General features: G+C 42.3%; 2 protein-coding genes across 2 annotated transcripts in view; one reads left to right on the forward strand and one right to left on the reverse strand.

The window, feature by feature from the left end:
* Nucleotides 1-330: 330 nt before the first annotated feature.
* On the forward strand, nucleotides 331-10,158 carry LOC124285695 (putative ankyrin repeat protein RF_0381). Its single transcript, XM_046721976.1, is given in 6 exon segments — nucleotides 331-410; nucleotides 2,321-3,283; nucleotides 3,773-3,861; nucleotides 8,318-8,447; nucleotides 9,149-9,722; nucleotides 9,724-10,158. Coding segments are annotated over 5 exon segments (1,308 nt in total). The 5' UTR covers nucleotides 331-410; nucleotides 2,321-3,002; the 3' UTR covers nucleotides 9,958-10,158.
* A 4,055-nt stretch (nucleotides 10,159-14,213) lies between these two features.
* The window catches only part of LOC124284848 (putative phosphoenolpyruvate synthase), a 45,738-nt gene continuing 34,224 nt past the window's right edge, over nucleotides 14,214-25,727 (reverse strand). The window contains 9 exon segments of the mRNA XM_046720971.1: nucleotides 14,214-15,377; nucleotides 16,310-16,384; nucleotides 16,961-17,063; nucleotides 19,192-19,268; nucleotides 20,296-20,350; nucleotides 21,692-21,770; nucleotides 24,279-24,370; nucleotides 24,816-24,887; nucleotides 25,372-25,435. Coding sequence (XP_046576927.1) covers nucleotides 15,286-15,377; nucleotides 16,310-16,384; nucleotides 16,961-17,063; nucleotides 19,192-19,268; nucleotides 20,296-20,350; nucleotides 21,692-21,770; nucleotides 24,279-24,370; nucleotides 24,816-24,887; nucleotides 25,372-25,435 — 709 coding nt within the window. The 3' untranslated portion in view covers nucleotides 14,214-15,285.

The following is a 25,727-nucleotide window of genomic DNA, read 5'->3' on the forward strand; positions in this document are numbered from 1 at the left end:
TTCTAATCTTTCTGGTCACCGATAAAGTCCGTTTCTGTTTACATATGATAACAGGTGTGGTGTTATATGCTTTAACGCATGCTGTAGTATTCACAATGAAATACATAGCTGATTATGATTGCCTAGATAATCGCCTCCTTACAACACTATTAAGTCTGTTGTATGCAGGTAACTCTCAAGCTGTAATCCTTTCATAGATTTCTAATACACATGCAATGTTCACTACGGGTATACCCAACCGCTGTTCAAAGGGGCAACGTTACCGTCCGGTAAAGATGCAAAACGCGTTCTTTTTACTGTGCATGTATTTGAGTTGGATCTGCCATGTTCCCACATTCTGTACAGGATTAGTGCAGTGACATTGCTTAATCGGTCGAGGATACATACGTTTTCATGACAGACTACACAAGGTAAGAACTAATTAACACTGTCAAAGGGTCTGTTTTCAAAACTTGTATGTGCCCACAGTCGAATGTCGGCCACGAGTATATTGTTAATACAAGCCCCATCATCATATGTGTCACAATAGATCAAGACTGTACAGTTATGTCAAGAAGGAAAAAGCGACATTAACTCTCGGGCAAAATAGCTACACATGTTTGACTGTGACTGAAACTGAAAACCCCAACCCAAAATGGTTATTCAAAGGTTATCTAATTGATAAGGATATAACAGTTGTTAACTTAAGTTTGCACTGGGGTTTTCCGGGTTATTAAGATTACGATGACGCTTTTTGGTCAAATACAGTTCTTTTTAACAACAAACTGTCTTAAGGCATGTCAAATTAAAAAGCATGTAATATATTACTATATTTCAATATGTTTTAGCATTTCAAACTATTTATTTCACAATGCATTTATTTATTGAAATTCGATAAACACAAACAAACAAACAAAAAACAACAACATCAACAGAGAAACAAATAAAGACAACGATATCACTAGCCAGTTAGCCAAGCCAGTACAGATAGAAGTCTTTACAAATAGGACAAATTGGTGTTTATCAACCCGTCAATGGACTATTTCTTTAAAAAGACATACATTGTTAAAGATGCATTAAAGATTACATTCATCAGTATATATCTGTGTATATATCTGGCCGGTATTTATACCTATGTTGGTATCTATATTGGTATATACACCAATGCTGATTAATGTTTTGCACGCATGGTTGCCATAATGATATTGTTCAGCTTCAACGCCGATATATTGTAGATGTTCTAACACTGTGTAGTACATGCAACAGTATCTCATTGCGCTCCGTCACGGAGATATAGGTTATTATACAGGTTATTATCGTGCTTCATTATGTCTTCTAAACTCGCCTCTTCAAGGATTGCTCGAGTGACTTCATGTGTATAAATGTATGTTTCACAAGCTGGTTCAATACACCAGAAACGTATCACACACGTAGAAAAAACGTGCCCTGGGTGGACTCGGGCATTGTGTGATCATAAGGCGATAAGTGTAAATTTTCTTGTACTATACATATACAGCTTCTGTTTCCATTTCCATAGCATTTGTCATACACCCAATACAGCCCATGCAGGTCTAGAATATGTGGCAAGTCTAGGTTGCCACAGTTTCTGAAAAAAAAAAAACTATCTGGGCTTCTTTAAATTACACTTTATGAATATACTTTAGGAATGGTTGATGTTATCCTATAAGATGTTAGTCTAGCGACTAGCAAGGCCCGTGTACAAACCTGGATGAAACTATCAATATCTAATGTCATTTAGGAAGTGGTCACATGCAACACATGTTATATTGGGGATTACACTTTCTTAGTAGAGTACCGATTCTTTTGCTTTTGAGTCACAACCAGGATTCGAACACAAACTCTCAGAGTCATTCACCTAGTCGCCAGCTCACAAAGTCAGCCATCTAACCCACTCAGCCACCGCAGCTTCCACATAATCTAGATCTAGACTTCCAGTAGTTCGACTTTCATTTTTGTGGAAGGAGCTGAGTGAGTCAGATAGCTGACTTTGTGAGCTTGTGAGGATGAGGCTGTGTGATAAACTCGCTGCGCTTAACATGCTGCATTAGTTGAATACTCCCCAAGGAGTTCAGTTGGTTAAAAAGAATACCAGAAAAAAGACATCCGTTGATCAAGGAACACTCCAGCGCATTGAGCATGTACTAGTTGCGTGGATACGAGCGCTGTATAAAAACGTGTCCTAAAATATCCTATAATAACATACTATTATCTTAGATAAAACTATCTGAGCTCTCCTGAACCTTTCCTGCTCATACAAGTAGTTTCTCCACTGCTCCTGTCATTTGTTTTAACTGATCTGTATTCACCATTTTTATCTCAGGAACATGCTGAGATTCTGATGGATGGTCACGATCAGGTAAAGGACTAGGTTGAAGGTGGGTCACCGGTATACATGAATGGGCTTGGTGGGCTTGAGGACACATAAGTTAGGGACGTGATCACATACTTCGACGACGTGACCACATACGAAAAGGACCTGAAAATTCATACTAGAAGGACCTGAATATTCATACTAGAAGGACCTGAATATTCATATTAGAAGGACCTGAATATTCATACTAGAAATACCTGAATATAAGAAGGACCTGAATTTTCATACTAGAAGGATCCGAACATTCATACTAGAAGGACCTGAATATTCATACTAGAAATACCGGAATATAAGAAGGACCTGAATATTCATACTAGAAGGATCCGAACATTCACACTAGAAGGACCTGAATATTCATACTAGAAGGATCCGAACATTCATACTAGAAGGACCTAAACATTCATACTAGAAATACCTGAATATTAGAAGGACCTGAATATTCATACTAGAAGGACCTGGATATTCATACTAGAAGGATCCGAACATTTATACTAGAAGGATCCGAACACACATTTGTGAAGGATCTGACACATGTATGGAGGTCATGAACACCCGGAAGGAGCACCTGAACACTAAGAACGAGCACCTGAAGATGACACTGATGAACTGATCGCTTGTCTCGAGTGGTTCAATGAAGGATCTGACAATGCTGCAGCGGAAGCCGAGACAAGATCCCGTGGTGCGTGACTTTTTCAAGGCGGTGAGAACGCGGGACCACAAGAAGGTGAGGTTGATGCTGAAGAACAAGACCATACAGAACCCGGATGTGAGGGACGTGGACGATCCGCTGCAACCCACGGCGTTGTTGGTGGCCAGTGAGATGGATGACGAGGAGACAGCTTGGCTGCTGCTGAAACTGAAAAAGCCAGCTGACGTGAACGCCGAAACTGTTAGAGGGAGGAGGGCGATTTGGTGAGTTAGGGACTGACCATTTGTTATTTCTTACGATTGACGGTTTTCAAGGACGTACAGCATATCCAGCAAGCAAATTGTTCTTTTCGTAAAAACTGAACCAAAAATATTTGGTTCTTGTATTTTTAATTTTGCCAAAATTTCGGGAATGATATCAGCAATTAAAATGTTCTTTCTAATTATTTCAATGAAGTCCAGTTAGTCAATGAACCCCATTTACAGATGAATACATCGGGAACGGACGAATTCGCTAAGTACTTTATTACACGACTGCCATCTCTTTACGTGGTTCGTTAACGCGATAACCGGTTTATCCGGACAATAATCTGAAGTATATAATCTGGTATTATGTGGACCAATATCAGTAGATTTATAAAAATGAGCAAATATTCTTGAATATTATTTACTAATATAATTTACGAATATAATTTACGAACATTTTTAGGAACATATTTTACGAGTGCGTATCTAATTCTTCTTTCCGTGTAGGTGGGCGGCGAAACACGGGAGCGAGAAGCTGGCAGACGTTCTTCTCAGGAAACCCGGATGTGAGGTGAACGAGTTGGACAAGGAGACAGGTGGGTGTGGGGTGAACAGAGTTGGACAAGGGAGACAGGTGGGTGTGGGGTGCACGAGTTGGATAAGGAGACAGGTGGGTGTGGGGTGAACGAGTTGGACAAGGAGACAGGTGGGTGTGGGGTGAACGAGTTGGACAAGGAGAAAGGTGGGTGTGAGGTGAACGGGTTGGACAAGGAGAAGGTGGGTGTGGGGTGGACGAGTTGGACAAGGAGACAGGTGGGTGTGGGGGTGACGAGAGTTGGACAAGGAGACAGGTGGGTGTGGGGTGAACGAGTTGGACAAGGAGACAGGTGGGTGTGAGGTGAACGAGTTGGACAAGGAGACAGGTGGGAGTTGGGTGAATGAGTTGGACAAGGAGACAGGTGGGTGAGAGGTGAACGACTTGGATAAGGAGACAGGTGGGTGTGGGGTGAACGAGTTGGACAAGGAGACAGGTGGGTGTGAGGTGAACGAGTTGGACAAGGAGACAGGTGGGTGTGAGGTGGACGAGTTGGACAAGGAGACAGGTGGGTGTGAGGTGAACGAGAGTTGGACAAGGGAGACAGGGTGTGAACGACTTGGACAACGAGACAGGTGGACAAGGAGACGGGTGGGTGTGAGGTGAACGAGAGTTGGACAAGGAGACAGGTGGGTGTGAGGGACAGGAGTTGGACAAGGGACGGAGACAGGTGGGTGTGAGGTGAACGAGTTGGACAAGGAGACAGGTGGGTGTGGGGTGAACAGAGTTGGACAAAGGAGACAGGTGGGAGTTGGGTGAATGATTTGGACAAGGGAGACAGGTGGGTGTGGGGTGACGAAGGTTGGACAGGAGGGAGACAGGTGGGTGTGAGGTGAACGAGTTGGATAAGGAGACAGGTGGGTGTGGGGTGAACGAGTTGGACAAGGAGACAGGTGGGTGTGAGGTGAACGACTTGGATAAGGAGACAGGTGGGTGTGGGGGTGAACAGAAGTTGGACAAGGGAGACGAGGTGGGTGTGAGGTGAACGACTTGGATAAGGAGACAGGTGGGTGTGGGGTGAACAGAGTTGGACAAGGGGACAGTGTGTGGTGCAGGTGGACAAGGGTGAACAGAGTTGGACAAGGGAGGAGGTGGGTGTGGGGTGAACGAGAGGTTGGACAAGGAGACAAGCAGGTGGGTGTGAGGTTGAACAGAGTTGGACAAGGAGACAGGTGGGTGGAGGTGAGGTGAAGAGTTGGATAAGGAGACAGGTGGGTGTGGGGTGAACAGAGTTGGACAAGGGAGACAGGTGGGTGTGAGGTGAACGGGTTGGACAAGGGGAGACAGGTGGGTGTGAGGTGAACGAGTTGGACAAGGGAGACAGGTGGGTGTGGGGTGGACGAGGAACAGGTGGGTGTGGGGTGAAGGTTGGACAAGGGGAGACAGGTGGGTGTGGGGTGGACAGGTTGGACAAGGAGACAGGTGGGTGTGGGGTGAACGAGTTGGACAAGGGGAGACAGGTGGGTGTGGGGTGAACAGAGTTGGACAGGGAGACAGGTGGGTGTGAGGTGAACAGGTTGGACAAGGAGACAGGTGGGTGTGAGGTGAACAGGTTGGACAAGGAGACAGGTGGGTGTGAGGTGGAACGAGGGGTTGGATAAGGAGACAGGTGGGTGTGAGGGGTGAACGAGTTGGATAAGGAGACAGGTGGGTGTGGGGTGAACAGTTGGTTGGAAGGAGACAGGTGGGTGGGTGTGAGGTGAACAGGAGTTGGACAAGGAGACAGGTGGGTGTGAGGTGGACGAGAGTTGGACAGGGAGACAGGTGGGTGTGGGGTGTGAAGGGTTGGACAAGGAGAACAGGTGGGTGTGAGGTGAACGACTTGGACAAGGAGACAGGTGGGTGTGGGGTGAACGAGTTGGATAAGGAGACAGACAGGTGGGTGTGAGGTGAACAGGTTGGACAAAAGGGAGACAGGTGGGTGTGAGGTGGACAGGAGTTGGACAAGAGACAGGTGGGTGTGGGGTGAACAGAGTTGGACAAGGGAGACAGGTGGGTGTGAGGTGGACAGGTTGGACAAGGGAGACAGGTGGGTGTGAGGGTGAACAGAGTTGGACAAAGAGGAGACAGGTGGGTGTGAGGTGAACAGGTTGGACAAGGGGAGACAGGTGGGTGTAGAGGTGAACAGGTTGGACAAGGAGACAGGTGGGTGTGAGGGTGGACAGGTTGGACAAGGAGACAGGTGGGTGTGAGGTGGACAGAGTTGGACAAGGAGACAGGTGGGTGTGAGGTGGACGAGTTGGACAAGGAGACAGGTGGGTGTGAGGTGAACGAGTTGGACAAGGAGACAGGTGGGTGTGAGGTGAACGAGTTGGACAAGGAGACAGGTGGGTGTGGGGTGAACGAGTTGGACAAGGAGACAGGTGGGTGTGAGGGTGGAACGAGGTTGGATAAGGGAGACAGGTGTGGGTGTGAGGTGAACAGAGTTGGACAAAGGAGACAGGTGGGTGTGAGAGGTGAACAGAGTTGGACAAGGAGACAGGTGTAGGTGTGGGGTGAACGGAGGTTGGACAAGGAGACAGGTGGGTGTGAGGTGAACAGGAGTTGGACAAGGAGACAGGTGGGTGTGAGGTGGACAGAGTTGGATAAGGAGACAGGTGGGTGTGAGAGTGAACAGAGATGGACAAGGAGACAGGTGGGTGTGGGGTGAACGGAAGTTGGACAAGGAGACAGGTTGGTGTGAGGTGAACAGAGTTGGACAAGGGAGACAGGTGGGTGTGAGGTGGACAGGTTGGATAAGGAGACAGGTGGGTGTGAGGTGAACGACTTGGATAAGAGGGAGACAGGTGGGTGTGGGGTGAACAGGTTGGATAAGGGAGACAGGTGGGTGTGAGGTGAACGAGTTGGACAAGGAGACAGGTGGGTGTGGGAGTGAACAGAGTTGGACAAGGAGACAGGTGGGTGTGAGGTGAACGGCTTGGACAAGGACAGGTAGGTGTGGGGTGAACGAGTTGGATAAGGAGACAGGTGGGTGTGAGGTGAACAGAGTTGGACAAGGAGACAGGTGGGTGTGAGAGGTGAACAGAGTTGGACGCAAAGGGAGACAGGTGGGTGTGAGGTGGACGAGTTGGACAAGGAGACAGGTGGGTGTGAGGGTGAACGAGGTTGGATAAGGGAGACAGGTGGGTGTGAGGGTGGACAGAGTTGGACAAGGAGACAGGTGGGTGTGGGGTGAACGAAGTTGGACAAAGGAGACAGGTGGGAGTTGGGTGAATAATTTGGACAAGGAGACAGGTGGGTGTAGGGTGAACGAAGTTGGACAAGGAGACGGGTGGGGAGTTGGGTGAATGATTTGGACAAGGAGACAGGTGGGTTTGGGGGTGAACGAGTTGGACAAGGGGAGACTGGTTGGTGTGGAGGTGAACAGAGTTGGACAAGGGAGACAGGTTGGTGTGGGGTGAACGAGTTGGACAAGGAGACAGGTGGGTGTGAGGGGTGAACAGAGTTGGACAAGGAGACAGGTGGGTGTGGGGTGAACAGAGTTGGACAAGGAGACAGGTGGGTGTGAGGTGAACAGAAGTTGGACAAAGGAGACAGGTGGGTGTGAGGGTGGACAGAGTTGGACAAGGAGACAGGTGGGTGTGGGGTGAACGAGTTGGACAAGGAGACAGGTGGGAGTTGGGTGAATGATTTGGACAAGGAGACAGGTGGGTGTGGGGTGAACGAGTTGGACAAGGAGACAGGTGGGAGTTGGGTGAATGATTTGGACAAGGAGACAGGTGGGTTTGGGGTGAACGAGTTGGACAAGGAGACAGGTTGGTGTGGGGTGAACGAGTTGGACAAGGAGACAGGTTGGTGTGGGGTGAACGAGTTGGACAAGGAGACGAGTTGGACAAGGGAGAGGTGGGTGTGAGGTGAACAGAGTTGGACAAAGGGGAGACAGGTGGGTGTGGGGTGAACGAGTTGGACAAGGAGACAGGTGGGTGTGAGGTGAACGAGTTGGACAAGGAGACAGGTGGGTGTGAGGTGAACGAGTTGGACAAGGAGACAGTAGGGAGTTGGGTGAATGATTTGGACAAGGAGACAGGTGGGTGTGGGGTGAACGAGTTGGACAAGGAGACAGGTGGGTGTGAGGTGAACGAGTTGGACAAGGAGACAGGTGGGAGTTGGGTGAATGATTTGGACAAGGAGACAGGTGGGTTTGGGGTGAACGAGTTGGACAAGGAGACAGGTGGGTGTGGGGTGAACAGAGTTGGACAAAAGGAGACAGGTGGATGTGAAGGTGAACGATTTGGACAAGGAGACAGGTGGGTGTGGGGTGGACAGAGTTGGACAAGGAGACAGGTGGGTGTGAGGTGAACAGAGTTGGACAGGTGGGTGTGGGGTGGAAAGGGAGACAGGTTGGTGTGGGGTGAACGAGTTGGACAAGGAGACAGGTGGGTGTGGGGTGAACGAGTTGGACAAGGAGATGGTAATACTTTAACGGGCATGTGACATTCCTGCCTGCTTTTCTTCAGGCAGTGCCCCTCTGTTTCGAGCCATCATCAGCAACGCGGGGGCAGTGGTTCAGCTTCTCATCCATCATGGGGCAGACGTCAACATGCGTAGACTCGGCTTTGGCGTCGGAGCGGAAACGCCGCTGATCAAGTACGACAACACCTATGAGGATTTCTATAGGCCTTTCAACATAGAATCGAATATGGTCCCAACCATTAATATACCGGGTCTCAGAGGTCTTAATGGGGGCAGGGTTTCTTATTGCTTAGCACCACACCCTTGGCTGACTATTTTAGTCCTTGGCAAATGTTCAGTCGTATATTCATGTCTCTAAAAGGAGGCGCATAACAATTATATAATCCATTCCATGGCATTCTGTAAACATTGTCTTTTCTGAATGAGAAAACTGAGAAACAGATGGGTTTTTATGGCTCACTGGAACAAAATGAATTTGTCACACGAAGACAGCTAACACAGTGTAAAAATAGTATACAGGGAGATCAAACCTAAATGTTTGAATATTTTCACAAAACATATACCGTTTGGTAGGGATGGATTTTAAATTTCAGAAAAAATAGTAAAAGGTGTTTTTAAAGTTAGATTTGTAACTCTTTGCTCGTGAATATTATTCACCTAACGTCGTATTAGCGTTTACTTTTCGCAAACTGATGATTACTCGTATATGTAGCTCCTTAACGTACTATTGGTTAGGGAACCGTCCTAAACGTTCTTAATGGCTGACTTTTATAGCGCAGATAATATCGCCTGCTCAGAAAATATTCAGTCAGTTTCGATTCAGTGGCAAGGGGCAATATTTCAGTGACTGAAACCACTCTTTGAAACCTTTTCAGGGCCGTTCAACTGAACAACAAGACAATTTGTGAAGGCCTTATCAACGCCCTGTGCAACATCCAGGCAAGGACAGACAACAACCTGAACGCCCTTCACTACGCCGTCGCATACAGGCGCTACGACATCTGCGAAGTGCTTCTGGAAAACCAGATCAAGATCCATGCCAAGAGCACACATGGCGTTACACCAATGGCAATCGCCATTGAACACCACAATGCAGCAATGGTGAAAATACTAATTCAACATGGCTACAAGATTGACAAGAGGTACAAATGGAAGGAAACACCCTTAGAACAGGCAATAAAACTCCATAGTGAAGCTTGTGCAATTACTCTCGTTCACTCTGGCTGCAGCATCGACACACTGCGCGGGAAGCCATCTTACTTCTACATGGCACTGAACGAGAAACTATTTTCCCTAGTGAAGCTATTAGTTGATATAAGGCCTTCCTTTTTCAGCGAAAGGTGGATCTGGTCGAGACAATGGCCTGTTGCAATATTTCAGATGCCCGAAGTCTGTGCCTGGTTAACAAACGAGAGTCGCAAGCCAAGGAGTTTAAAAACTATATGCAGGGGGGAAAATGTTCAAAATATTAGGAAGATCACCTAGTTCAAAATCAGACAAGCTCCCCATACCTGACGGACTTAAAGAGTTTCTGAAATATAATCATCATATTAGAGACGAGTTTTATTGTCGAATTCCGCTGGATATTCAAGAATGTCCGTTCGATTGTCCGTCCAGCTGCCCTATCAAGTACTGCCCTCCTCTCGACATTCCTTCATCAGACTCAGACGAGATAGAGTTTTGAACTGATTAGAGTTGTACTCCGCTACTGATTAAGTGAAAAAGTTGGACAGAACTATTTGACCGCATCCGTGGTGTAGTGGACGGAGCCTCTCTGTATATTGTGGGAGATAGGATCGCCTCCATGGTCCAAAGGACCGAGCGTCTCTGTGTAGTGTGGGTCATAGGATGGCCTTACCCTGTCATATTAAATAATGGTACTTGTTGATACCCTGTCTGGCGTTTGGCATGACTGGGAAAGAGCAATGACTGACTGGCTAAAAACAGGAATGTTAAACTGCAGCACGCTATCTCAACAGGCTGAAACTATAACATAGGCATTGGTCCAGACATAGTCCAAATAGTGTCTCAATGGTAAAACAGGCATTAGGCCACTGTTCCAAGCGCGCATGCAAACGCACACAGATAGCACACGAACATGCGCATGCAGAGAAATAGTGTCTCAAAAGGTAAGAGCTGCAAAACAGGAATTAGTCCGCTGTTCCAAGCGCGCACACGCACACAGATAGCTGCATACACATCGCTATGTAAGTGCAATAATCCCGAGCGTGGCGTTAAACCCCCATTAACCTCACTTCATACACTATTTCATGAAAGCTCTACATTTAGGTTGTGTCAAATAATCTGTTTGCAGCTTGTGTGGCCTTCTTGCAAGTTGACTCAAACAGTCAACACAATGATGACGAGATGTCGTCTGAGACTTCATAACAAAGTCACCCGTGAAGATCTTCAACAACCCATGCTTGTCATAAGAGGCGACTAACAGGATCGGTGGTCTGGCTCTCTGACTTGGATGTCACTGTATCCCAATTACGTAGATCGATGCTCATGCTGTTGATCAATGGATTGTCTGGTCCAGACTTGATTATTTACAGACCGCCGCAATATAGCTGGAATATTGCTGAGTGTGGCGTAAAATTAAACTCACTCTCTCAGTCATAACACAATCACTGTTTTCATTGTGTGCCAATATAAGCCCAGACGACTATTCACAGACTGCCATCATAAGCTGGAATATTGCTGAGTGCTGTGTTCAACAACAAACCAACCGATGTGCTTTATGGTATGTGGGGCGGTGGGGTAGCCTAGTGGTTAAAACGTTCGCTCGTCACACTGATGTCCCGGGTTCGATTCCCCACATGGGTACAATGTGTGAAGCCCATTTCTGGTGTCCCCGCTGTGATATTGCTGGAATATTGCTACAATCAGTGTAAAACCAAACTCACTCACTCACTTTACGGTATGTCCTACACAGTACATTATCATTCGTCACCACTCGCCCCTTTCCCTAACTGCTATTCGACTTGTCCCGGAATAACACGAGTTGGTCACGAATGAATATATTATCTATTATCAGTGCAAAGTAACGTGTACGATCGTCAAAGTATGTATGTGTGCAAATGCATGAAATGTACCAGTTCTTCATGAAGTGGGCGGTGGGGTAGCCATGTGGTTAAAGTGTTCTTCATCACACTGAAGGCCCGGGTTTGATTCCCCACATGGGTATAAAGTGAGAAGCCAATTTCTGGTGTCAATCCTCCCTGTGATATTGCTGGAATATAGCTAAAAGCAACCTAAAACTAAACTCACACTCACTCTTCATGAAGCTCAGGTGTCCTAGTAACTACTTGTCTATGACACCTGGTCTCCAGGAACATTTCTAAATCAGCTACATTTCTATATTGGAATTCAATATTGAAAGAGATTTTCATACATGAATATGAAGTTGCAATAAAATATATGAGTTTAAAACATGGTTGATTTGTTATCAAGCAGATTCACTTCAGCGTGCCATGCAGAAGACAATACACTGAGACCTTAGGTCTTTTACAAGAACCATGAAATACTCCAATCCCCCACAATGATATACACTCAGGAGTGTTAAGCCACAAGGAGCAGTAGCAGAGTATACCACTGATAAATAGCTAAAACCATAGGTGGATCCAGAAGGGTATGCAGGGGTGCGCAACCCTCTTTTGTCCTGAAAGTTTATTAATAACCATTGAAACGCTCCTGAAAATGAAGTGTGCTCCCCATTCTTTCTCAAAAAGCTGTATCGCCCTGAAAACTAATGAGACTATAGCTGTGTGGAACATGGTCTGTGTAGGTCTCCCTTAATTCTCTGTCACCAATCTCTGAACAGGAATCTGACTTTGTGTGCTGGCGATTAGGTGCCTGACTCTGAGGGTGTGTGTTTGAATCCCGGATGGGAATCAACCCAACAAAAGTACTTAGAATCTGTACTTTACTATAGTCCGTTTGGCTCAATATCGGACTGATGAATTGCAATCTAACTCCAAAACTACTAAACATATAATACTCGGTGAAACACTGATCATAATCAAAACATCAGACCAACTCTGTGATTTTTTTGCAGAATTTATGTCCTAAAGATAAAAATGTTGTTTAACAAACTATCATTAATAATTTGACACAGTTCACTATTTGTTACGAGGGAAGGGTGCAAAGAGAGGAACAGCCAGGTGTGCGAGAAAGGATGATGACAGCACAGCACAGGTAAATGATTCAATAACTTTGTCGGCACTTGTGCATGTGCTCCACGTACACCTGGCTGTTCCTCTCTTTGCAATCCTCCCTCGTAACAAATAGTGAACTTTGTCAAAATTTTAATGATAGTTTGTTAAACAACTTATTTATTTTTAGTACAAAAATTCTGCAAAAAAATCACATACTTGGTCTGATGTTTTGATTATGATAAGTGTTTCATTGAGTATTATATGTTTAGTAGTTTTAGTTCGGTCCGCTTTTGTTAGTTCGGTCCGCTTTTGAGAAAGTGTAATCCCAAATATAACATATGTTAAATCTCTGAATGTATTTGCACATAAAACCAAACACTTTCACATTTTATTATTATATCAAGTCAAAAGACCTACAGGTACTTCAGCACTTCAGCACATTGAAAGCACCAAGATTAAAAGAGTATAAAAATAAAGATAACACAGTTGGCCAGAGGTCCAGCAAACCACACACACAGAGTACTTTGAATTCTTTTGATATATTTCACCTACCCTACATCTAACATACAAGCAATTCTGTTTTATTGAGTATATTTGGCTTAACGCTACATTATATCTGTGCTATATTACAACAATCTGTACATAATCAGACCAAACTAGAAGACTACAATGTCTGAAATAGTTGAACAGCCTAATTATCTCACATGAAATATTGATTAGCTAAAAAACATGTAATAACCATTTATTTTTCATCTTGAATTTTCACCATAACTTTGTCAGACAAAAATACAGTATAAAAATGTGGATGACTAAGGTATCATAAAAGAAGACTAACATACACATACCAAGTCAATAAAAGGTAAATTTTGATATTTACATAATATGAAGAAAACATACATTGGTCACACTTTTTGAGTATGTGATTCTTGAGGTAATTATTAAAATGTTTGATCAATATTTTGTAACAAGCACTTCAGTTCCCCACATATTCAGACTGAAATGAAAGACTACAGTGTATGAAAGAGTTGAACAGCCTAATTATCCTGACATGAAATATTGATTAGCTGATAAAAAAACAAAAAACATTTGTTTTACATCTGGAATTTTCATCATAACTTTGTCAGACAAAAATACAGTATAAAAATGTGGATGACTAAGGTATCATAAAAAAAGACCAACATACACATACCAAGTCAATAAAAATGGTAAATTTTGATATTTACATATACATTATATGAAGAAAACATACATTGGTCACACTTTTTGAGCATGTGATTCTTGAGGTAATTATTAAAATGTTTGATCAATATTTTGTAACAAGCACTTCAGTTCCCCACATATTCAGACTAAAATGAAAGACTACAGTGTATGAAAGAGTTGAACAGCCTAATTATATATCCTCACATGAAATATTGATTAGCTGATAAAAAAAATATAAACATTTGTTTTACATCTGGAATTTTCATCATAACTTTGTCAGGCAAAAATACAGTATAAAAATGTGGATGACTAAGGTATCATTGAGGAAGACTAACATACACATACCAAGTCAATAATAGGTTAATTTTGATATTTACATATATATGAAGAAAACACAAATTGGTCACACTTTTTGAGCATGTGATTCTTGAGGTAATTATTAAAAAGTGTGATCAATATTTTGTAATAAGAAGTTAAGTTCCAAACATATTCAGACTAAAATGAAAGACTACAGTGTATGAAAGAGTTGAACAGCCTAATTATCCTCACATGAAATATTGATAAAAAAACAACATTTGTTTTACATCTGGAATTTTCACCATAACTTTGTCAGACAAAAATACAGTATAAAAATGTGGATGACTAAGGTATCATAAAAGAAAATTAACATACACATACCAAGTCAATAAAAGGTAAATTTTGATATTTACATATACATGAAGAAAACATAAATTGGTCACATTTTGAGCATGTGATTCTTGAGGTAATTACTGAACACTCTGATCAGTATTTTGTAGCAAGCACTTCAGTTCTGTTTCTCAGGCTTACTTCAGAATAGATGTTAACAGCTGCAATACTGCTGCTGTGACTCTAATCTTAGCAAATGAAACCAGTCCGTGTACAACTTACAGATGTAAAATCAGCCATACATGGCACAAGACTTTGTGCAAACTACCATAAGCCATTTCATTGCTTATGTGACAGTTTGTGTGCACACATGCATCTCGTGATGCACAATAATATGTCGAGGGACAAACAATGCAGTTTTTCGCCACCTTAGTTTGACAGCTGTCTTCATATTATTATCGCCATGGCTTCTACCTGTACTTTTTTTAACATATCACTCATGCCTGATGACGTCCCTGGAGCGACATTTATTTATCTCGACACTGACTGTCATTCAGTTGTTCAGCTGAAACGGTGGTTGGATTGCCAAGGCCTGCCGATGACAGGAACCAAGGCCGATATCGTTGAAAGGTTAGTCGGAAAATGTTGAAAGGTTAGTCGAAAAATGTTGAAAGGTTAGTCGGAAAATGTTGAAAGGATTTCGTCAAACTTACTGAATGTATCGGCTAAGAAGATATATAAGTTATTACCACTACCTAACACTGAAGCAGGGTGTACAGCACACTGAGACACATCGCAGTTTGTGTAAACTGATGCACCTGCTTACTGATTTCACTTGACTTGTTGGTACAAATAGCAACACACATATTCAGAGGCGATGGAGTTATAAGTCTTTGTTCACTATGGCACAGATTTGGATCATGTGGTTTGTATTATTTTTTGTTCATTCCAGAAAGAAATATTTCAATGTCACTCTAAAAAAGTGAGTGGTTATGCTGAACTCCAAATTAGCACTTCATTTTTTTTGTTTACAATGGTGTTTCCAGTGGAGATGTCAACAGGTAAGATGGCTTCAGCCTCTTCACAGTCCCCCGGAGTCCGTCCAGGGCCAACAACTCACCTGTAATCAAGCAGTGGAAGAAATACACTCCGGATCAATCACCTCTACTTTGATGCTTCTGGTCATCAAGATCTGACGAACCCTCATTCAGTTTAGATGACGCCCACTTTTTGACCAACCCTTTCAAAATGTAATATCAGATGACGAGAGGGCAGCTTTCTAAACAATTCTGTTCAACAGTCATCATGTCTGTTTAAATGTCAACACTAACTTCTTAATCTAACTACCATGATCTGTTTCTCAATTTTGTAAGATTCATAAATATGGTATTACACGGGACATCGTTTAGTATTTTATTTATTACTCACCCAACAATAGCAAAATAACATCTCAGAATTCAACTTACAAAACGAGTGCCTTATGTTGTCATAACAGGGGTCACACATATGAATACAGTTCATTTATGATTGTCAACATTAGTCTATTTAATTTGATTTATTTTAAATAAACAAGGTTGTATGAAAAAGGGACCAAATGACTTCAACCAACATAATATTCTTTTTATATAAATGCTATTACGATTAAACCGAGCAAAGAACAGTTGACTTCGAGATGTGTTGTGAATGACAGCCGACATTTTGTTTTGGTCATGTGACCGAGTGCCGATAAAAAGTTCTGGTAGCGCGGCGTTATTAAACAATATGTAACAACATTGTAGATTTATTAAAGTTCAGGTGCAATAATAGTGTTTACAACTCTTATAGAAGAATTGTGACATCTTGGACTAAAAGTTCATGTGCCGTGAAAGAAGTGAACAATCTTATCTAACAAAGTGAACAATCTTATCTAAAGGAGTCATAGTAATTGTTTTGTGAGTATTAACACACCATTTGACTACAAGTCACAGATGTTGCAGATTGACTCTTCATCAGAATCAGAAATGACACCTAGTTAAGGACATTGTTACATGATGTATTGAGGATATAGCTCACCTGATCTTATCTTTATAGTTGCGTCAGTCACATTCACAACACAGGGGATTCCGTATTCTCGTGCTACCACCGCTCCTTTAACAAAACAACAGCAGGTCAGGTTATAATCTCATATACTTGAACAGATTTAAATATTCTCTTTCTAAAGTTTTTATGTCTCCTCCTCTTGTGGAGAGTCATGGCTTGAACCAGATACAAGGGACCAAATGTGTTGACTGTGTGATACAAGGGACCAAATGTGTTTACCATGTTATATAAGGAACCAAATGTGTTGACTGTGTGATACAAGGGACCAAATCTGTTTACCATGTGATACAAGGGACCAAAAGTGTTTACCATGTGATACATGGGACCATGTGATACAAGGGACCAAATGTGTTTACTATGTGATACAAGGAACCAAATGTGTTTACCCCGTGATACAAGGGACCAAATGTGTTTACTATGTGATACAAGGAACCAAATTTGTTGACCAAATGTGTAATACCAAATGTGTTTGACCAAGTGTAATAGGAACCAAATGTGTTTACTATGTGATACAAGGGACCAAATGTGTTTACCATGTGATTACAAGGGACCAAATGTGTTTACTGTTTGATACAAGGGACCAAATGTGTTTACTGTTTGATACAAGGTACCAAATGTGCTTACCGTGAGAGAGCAGCCCGCCCATTTCTGTGACGAGTCCAGCTATTAGGGGGAAATATGGAGACCAACCAACATCCGTGCACATCACAACCAGTATGTCACCAGCCTGGAACACACTCTTGTTACCATAGAAACCAACATCTATACTGTTGTGAGGCATATACACATGGGATCATACAAGATACATGTGAGTTTCACACCACACTCAGCAATATTCCAGGTATATGGTGGCGTTGTAATGTAATAATTAAGTCTGGACCAGACAATACAGTGATCAACAGCACCTGTATACGGGTCTTAGGTAAACTCTCACCTGTATACAACACATTCATGTTCTGATCTGCACACAAGCATGTTCTCACCTGTATACGGGTCTTAGGTAAACTCTCACCTGTATACAACACAATCATGTTCTGATCTGCACACAAGCATGTTTTCACCTGTATACGGGTCTTAGGTAAACTCTCACCTGCATACAACACAATCATGTTCTGATCTGCACACAAGCATGTTCTCACCTGTATACGGGTCTTAGGTAAACTCTCACCTGTATACAACACATTCATGTTCTGATCTGCACACAAGCATGTTCTCACCTGTATACGGGTCTTAGGTAAACTCTCACCTGTATACAACACAACCATGTTCTGATCTGCACACAAGCATGTTTTCACCTGTATACAGGTCTTAGGTAACTTCTCACCTGTATACAACACATTCATGTTCTGATCTGCACACAAGCATGTTCTCACCTGTATACAGTTCATAGGTAAACTCTCACCTGTATACAACACAACCATGTTCTGATCTGCACACAGGCATGTTCTCACCTGTATTCAGGTCTTAGGTAACTTCTCACCTGTATACAACACAACCATGTTCTGATCTGCACACAAGCATGTTCTCACCTGTATACAAGTCTTAGGTAACTTCTCACCTGTATACAACACAATCATGTTCTGATCTGCACACAGGCATGTTCTCACCTGTATACAGGTCTTAGGTAACTTCTCACCTGTATACAACACAATCATGTTCTGATCTGCACACAAGCATGTTCTCACCTGTATACAGGTCTTAGGTAACTTCTCACCTGTATACAACACAATCATGTTCTGATCTGCACACAGGCATGTTCTCACCTGTATACAGGTCTTAGGTAAACTCTCACCTGTATACAACACAATCATGTGCTGATCTGCACACAAGCATGTTCTCACCTGTATACAGTTCATAGGTAAACTCTCATCTGCATACAACACAATCATGTTCTGATCTGCACACAGGCATGTTCTCACCTGTATACAGGTCTTATGTAAACTCTCACCTGTATACAACACAATCATGTGCTGATCTGCACACAGGCATGTTCTCACCTGTATACAGTTCATAGGTAAACTCTCACCTGCATACAACACATTCATGTTCTGATCTGCACACAGGCATGTTCTCACCTGTATTCAGGTCTTAGGTAATCTCTCACCTGTATACAACACAATCATGTTCTGATCTGCACACAAGCATATTCTCACCTGTATACAGGTCTTAGGTAACTTCTCACCAGTCTACAACACAATCATGTTCTGATCTGCACACAAGCATGTTCTCACCTGTATACAGGTCTTAGGTAAAGTCTCACCTGTATACAACACAATCATGTTCTGATCTGCACACAAGCATGTCCTCACCTGTATACAGGTCTTAGGTAAAGTCTCACTTGTATACAACACAATCATGTTCTGATCTGCACACAAGCATGTTCTCACCTGTATACAGGTCATAGGTAAACTCTCACCTGCATACAACACAATCATGTTCTGATCTGCACACAAGCATGTTCTCACCTGTATAAAGGTCATAGGTAAACTCTCCCCTGTATACAACACAACCATGTTCTGATCTGCACACAAGCATGTCCTCACCTGTATACAGGTCTTAGGTAAAGTCTCACCTGTATACAACACAATCATGTTCTGATCTGCACACAAGCATATTCTCACCTGTATACAGGTCTTAGGTAAAGTCTCACTTGTATACAACACAACCATGTTCTGATCTGCACACAAGCATGTCCTCACCTGTATACAGGTCTTAGGTAAAGTCTCACCTGTATACAACACAATCATGTTCTGATCTGCACACAAGCATATTCTCACCTGTATACAGGTCATAGGTTAACTCTCACCTGTATACAACACATTCATGTTCTGATCTGCACACAATCATGTTCTCACCTGTATACTGCCAGCATCTTCAAGCCTGGTGATGATTCTTGCCGGACCCTGCACCTCACCCTGGCTGACTGGCATACCTGGATACAGAAGTCAGTGTTACCATGGTTACTGCTCCACAGAAACCCTCATAGATATCTCCAGATGCCTCCCCATTCCTAGGAACTTCCCCACCCCTGCAACCTCCCCATTTGAGCAATGTATCCACCCACAGGACCTCGACATTGACTACAGGGTCACCACTCCAAGGAACCAACCTCAGCAGCTTTACCACTCCCAGCAATCTCAACAATCATATAGTCCTCACCATTCCCTGGACTATCCACACATTTGATCCCTATGAACCTCACCTACCAGTGAAGGTCTGGGTTAGAATATTGATGTTCAGTAACCCATGCTTGTCGTAGGAGGCGACTAACGGGATCGGGTGATCAGGCTTGCTGACTTGGTTGACACATGTCTTCGTATCCCAATTGCACAGATCGATGCTCATGCTGTTGATCACTGGATTGTCTGGTTACAGACAGCTGCCAAATAGCTGGAATATTGCTGAGTGCGGCGCAAAACTAAACTCACTCACTTACTATGAACCTCACCAACCCTAACCACCAGCGATTTTACAGGACACTCTATCACCCATTGATAACAGATTGAAAGGAAGCTCATAACAAATCACCCACACTTTAAGTCTGACTGATTCACTGCCAGTCAACTAGAAATTATTCTTTTCTTTTAATGTAGTGAGTAAGCCTGCAATTTATTGACTGGCACTGTAGACACTAACAGATCCTACATTCATAAATACACAGTGCACAAGAAGTCCATGGACAGATGGTCCATCACACACTTTAAATTAGCCAAACTCCTGCAAAATGTAGCGAGCAGGGCCAAATGGGCAAGCTGTGATCTGATTGGCTAGTGGTAGGTTAAAAACACATACATAGTGGAGAAAATATCTTACAATTCTTTGTGCAATCATGGAATACAAGAACATTCAAAGATGGAATGCAAGAACATTCAAAGATGGAATGCAAGAACATTCAAATATGGTATAGGAAAAACTCCAGATTGTGTTTATCCCAAGCTTGTATGTAATATCCTCATCACCTTTGAGTACATCAGTAGCACTGGTCACAGAGGCCTCTCTCTTGCTGTCATCGATCTGGTTACAGACAGAAAACAATGTATGCTTACAGTGAGACATATTACTACTTTTCAGCAGGTGGTACAGATAGTGGTGGTCCTATTAATTGAAATAATCGAGTATTGGTCGCAGTGACTAAACGACCAAGCATTAGATCGTGTTTTCTAATAATCAAACACAAAGAATTTTTTTCACAAGGTTGGTTTTGTCTGTGTCATTAAATTGACTTTCATGAGTACTACAAGCTTGTTCCAAGTCATCTTTGAATTTATCTTAAAGACTCCAGGAAATTTATGTTCGTAACATACTGGTAAAGATGTGGAATTTGCAAATGCATTTTGTGCAAATTTGCAAAAACATCCAAAAAGCTTTTGTGCAGGAAAATTTGATAAATGACACTAACCAATTATTTTTGATGATTGATCAGTTGTAATGAACCAATCATCAATCATGAGATTTTAACCAATTCCTAACACTAGGTACAGACATTGATATCATGACATGCTCTACAGAAACATAGAAAGTCTTGTCATCAACACAGATACCTGTTGAAGGTAGACATTTTAAAAACTGTATTTGTTACACTCCTTCCACAAGAAAAGAAAATAATCTGATGTTGTGGAATTGACTGACTGTTGACACAAAGAAATATTACAATCCACAGCTTGTCTGTAGTGTGTTATGAACCATTATACCAGAACAGTGTTTATGTCCATCATATCAGCAACTTGTTACACTTCTAAATGACACTCTATGAGTGAGTGAGTGAGTTTAGTTTTACGCCGCTTTTAGCAATATTCCAGCAAAATCATGGCGGGGAACACCAGAAATGGCCTTCGCACATTGTACCGATGTGGGGAATCGAAACCGGGTTTTGGACGTGACAAGCGAACGCTTTAACCACTGGGCTACCCCACCGCCCCCTCATTGACATGCTGAGGTTGGACATTCAGATGAGACTGGAGTAAGACTTGGTTAATGGTTCTGCAGGGGCGGTGGGGTAGCCTAGTGGTTAAAGCGTTGGCTCATCACGCTGAAGACCTGGGTTCGATTCCCCACATGGGCACAATGTGTTTGTTAAGCCCATTTCTGGTGTCCCCCGCCGTGATATTGCTGGAATATTGCTAAAAGCAGCGTAAAACTAAACTCAGTCAGTCAGTAATGGTTCTGCATCCTCGTGTAAAGTGAATTGTGCTCATATCCCACATGGTATACGCTGGTTAGCATCCCCTCAGCAAGTGATCCTTGAGGAGGGTGCTAACATGCACATAGAGATGTTTGACTTGACTTATCACAATCGGTTGGTGTATTATCTCCAAAGACTATTTTGTAAGGAGCTTCTGGGATTGAACAACTCACAGGTACAGGGTGGCCGATGTTGAGTTTGGGGAACCTGAGAGTCATCTGCCTGGAATGTACACGTCTCCTCCTGACAGCCCTGCAGAGACAGCACAACTGGTTATACACATACTGTTATACACCTACTGTTATACACCTACTGTTATACACCTACTGTTATACACATACAGTTATACACCTACTGTTATACACCTACTGTTATACACATACTGTTACACACCTACTGTTACACACCTACTGTTGTACACATACAGTTATACACCTACTGTTATACACCTACTGTTATACACATACAGTTATACACCTACTGTTATACACATACAGTTATACACCTACTGTTATACACCTACTGTTATACACATACAGTTATACACATACTGTTATACACATACAGTTATACACATACAGTTATACACATACTGTTATACACATACAGTTATACACCTACAGTTATACACCTACTGTTATACACCTACTGTTATACACCTACTGTTATACACATACTGTTATACACATACAGTTATACACCTACTGTTATACACATACTGTTATACACCTACTGTTATACACATACTGTTATACACATACTGTTATACACCTACTGTTATACACCTACAGTTATACACCTACTGTTATACACCTACTGTTATACACATACTGTTATACACCTACTGTTATACACATACTGTTATACACATACTGTTATACACCTACTGTTATACACATACTGTTATACACCTACTGTTATACACCTACTGTTATACACATACAGTTATACACCTACTGTTATACACCTACTGTTATACACCTACTGTTATACACCTACTGTTATACACATACAGTTATACACCTACTGTTATACACCTACTGTTATACACATACTGTTATACACCTACAGTTATACACCTACTGTTATACACATACTGTTATACACCTACTGTTATACACATACAATCAGTAAAGTTATAATCTACTGGTACTACTGTTATAAACCTAATATCCCCACAGTTTTGACTGACTGTTGTAGATATCTTGCCACAAACCTCTTACAAATCTGCGGTGATGTCGTCCCAAAAGGTTTTCTTCTCTCAGGGAGCTCACAGAGAGTGACTTCTAACATACATCGGGAGGTTTAACTTTCAAGTAAAATCTGCTTTGAGGTTTGACTTTTCTCATGTAAGACCTGCTTTGAGGTTTGACTTTTCCAATGTAAGACCTGCTTTGAGGTTTGACTTTTCCCATGTAAGACCTGCTTTGAGGTTTGACTTTTCCCATGTAAGACCTGCTTTGAGGTTTGACTTTTCTCATGTAAGACCTGCTTTGAGGTTTGACTTTTCCCATGTAAGACCTGCTTTGAGGTTTGACTTTTCCACTGTAAGACCTGCTTTGAGGTTTGACTTTTCTCATGTAAGACCTGCTTTGAGGTTTGACTTTTCCCACGTAAGACCTGCTTTGAGGTTTGACTTTTCCAATGTAAGACCTGCTTTGAGGTTTGACTTTTCTTATGTAAGACCTGCTTTGAGGTTTGACTTTTCCAATGTAAGACCTGCTTTGAGGTTTGACTTTTCTCATGTAAGACCTGCTTTGAGGCACACAGACTTGGTTGATGCATGTCATTATATCCCATCTGCACAGATTGAACTTTGCCAATCACTGGATTAAATAAATCTAAACTAATCCTGACTAAATTCTTTACAGATCTCTGTCATAAAGCTGAATTATATATATTTATATTGCAAGGTGTGGTTGGTTGTTGTTTAACACCGCACTCAGCAATATTCCAGCTATATGGCGGTGGTCTGTAAATAATCGAGTCTGGTCCAGACAATCCAGTGTTCAGCAGCATGAGCATCAATCAATTAGGATACGATGACATGTGTCAACCATGTCAGCGATCCTGTTAGTCGCCTCTTACGACAAGCATGGGTTACTGAAGACCAATTCTAACCCGGATCTTCATGTGTTGCTGCTGGGTGTGGTGTAAAGCAGCAACCAAGCAAAGAAATAAAGCTAACAAAACTAAGGCAATGTTATGATTACACAATGACATTTAGAAATGTTTTAAGTCCTGGTGGCTGAGTGGGTTAGGCGGCTGACTTTGTGTGTTGGCGATTAGATGCCTGACTCTGGGGCTGAGGGTTCAAATCCTGGATGGGACTCAACCCCACAAAGTACTAGAATCTGTACTGTACTAAAGTCTAGACTAACAATAAAAACAAGCATGGTTGGACAAGTTGAAACCGAAACTGGTTTTGTCTCACTCATGCCTATATTGCCTGACTGACTGAGTTTGGTTTTACGCCCCTTTTAGCAATATTCCAGCAACATCACGGCGGGGGACACCAGAAATGGGCTTAACACATTGTACCCATGTGGGGATTCGAACCCGGGTCTTCGGCGTGATGAGCCAACGCTTTAACCTTTAGGCTACCCCAACCCCCCTGCTAAGTATATTGTCAGGTGAGGGTACTTGTGTGTTCAGATTTTGATGAGTGAACAAATCAGTATTTGGGGTACAGATCTGTAGTACCCTTACAAGAACTAACCCTTTGACCACTTAACCTGCTAAAGTGTATCGGATACATACTTGATGATGAGGCGGGCGGAGTGGGTGGAGATGAGAGTCCCGATCTCCTGGTGGGTGAGGAAGAACAGGAGATCTTCATCCGGAATACGACCCTGAGCGGAAGATGGAACAAACATTAGCAGACTATACTCATATTTCTTGTTTGACGGTAAATCTTGCTTTAATTTCTGCCAAATTATTGTTTGGGAAATAAACTCATGGTAAGTACCTAATTGTTTATCTGATATTAGTCAATACTTACTTTTCATCAACATTATGGAATTGATGTTTAATCATGTTATTCAGATCAGAACAATAGTTATTATCTGAATGTGAAGAAGGTAGAAACAGAAACAATCATGCTGGGAATTTGCTAGAGCCAGAAATTCACAAATATTCTTTTTATCTTCCACAATTGTGTTTCTCAAAGGAATGAATATATCCTTATCTGATGACCGAAATACAAAACCCAATTCTGAGGATTTAACAACCAAATCATTCATTAACAGCATATTCTATTGGTGTGAGAGTCCATGAACAGGCGCTGTGATCACTCACCTCTGACACCATGAGGGACGCAAGTCTCCAGTATGCCTGCTTGAACTTCTCAGACATCACCACTGATGTAGACTGCAACATCGTACACCACAACACTGACTGATTGATAAGCAAGCTGGGTTACATCTCATTTACTGAAACTCTCCTTCACCTAAGATGCTAGCCATCAGCAATATCATGTTAGGGCATGTATGTTGCTTTAACACCAAAATCTGCAGTATTCCAGTTATATGGCCATTGCCTCAAAATAATTCCAGTAATTTCCAGTCCATTCCAGCACACAAACTCCAGTCCTGGATAATGTAAGTAGCGATTTATGTTTGGATGAATGTAAGAAAATCTGTGTGAGTGTGTCAGTACATCTGTGTGAGTGTGTCAGTACATTTGTGTGAGTGTGTCAGTACATCTGTGAGTGTGTCAGTACATCTGTGTGAGTGTGTCAGTACATCTATGAGTGTGTCAGTACATCTGTGTGAGTGTGTCAGTACATTTGTGTGAGTGTGTCAGTACATCTGTGTTAGTGTGTCAGTACATTTCCATGTATCATCTCGGTTACCTTGCCCCACTCTCGCGCCCCAACGGCGGATCTCGCCTTCGGCAACAGGCCTCTCAATATCAGTCTGCAAAAACACCATGGTCAGTCAGGAACATTCCTGGATGACTTCTTAACAAACATCCACATGAATATATACAATTAACTACTTAAGAATATCATATAAGATCCTTACCATAAATCTACCTGTTATTCTATAAAAGATCTTGATTTTATTTTTAAAGGAGGTCATGTGCCTTCGTTCATTTTATTTAGTGTACTAAAATATGTTTCTTCAGCTGCTTACATCTTGATTATCTAAATACAAACTAGATTTTCCATTTACTATTGTCATTTATTCATAAGATATTGGGGGAGGT

The sequence above is a fragment of the Haliotis rubra genome, unplaced genomic scaffold (assembly GCF_003918875.1).
Source record: "Haliotis rubra isolate DU_JTF1 unplaced genomic scaffold, ASM391887v1 Scf11, whole genome shotgun sequence".
In the NCBI taxonomy this organism is placed as follows: domain Eukaryota; kingdom Metazoa; phylum Mollusca; class Gastropoda; order Lepetellida; family Haliotidae; genus Haliotis; species Haliotis rubra.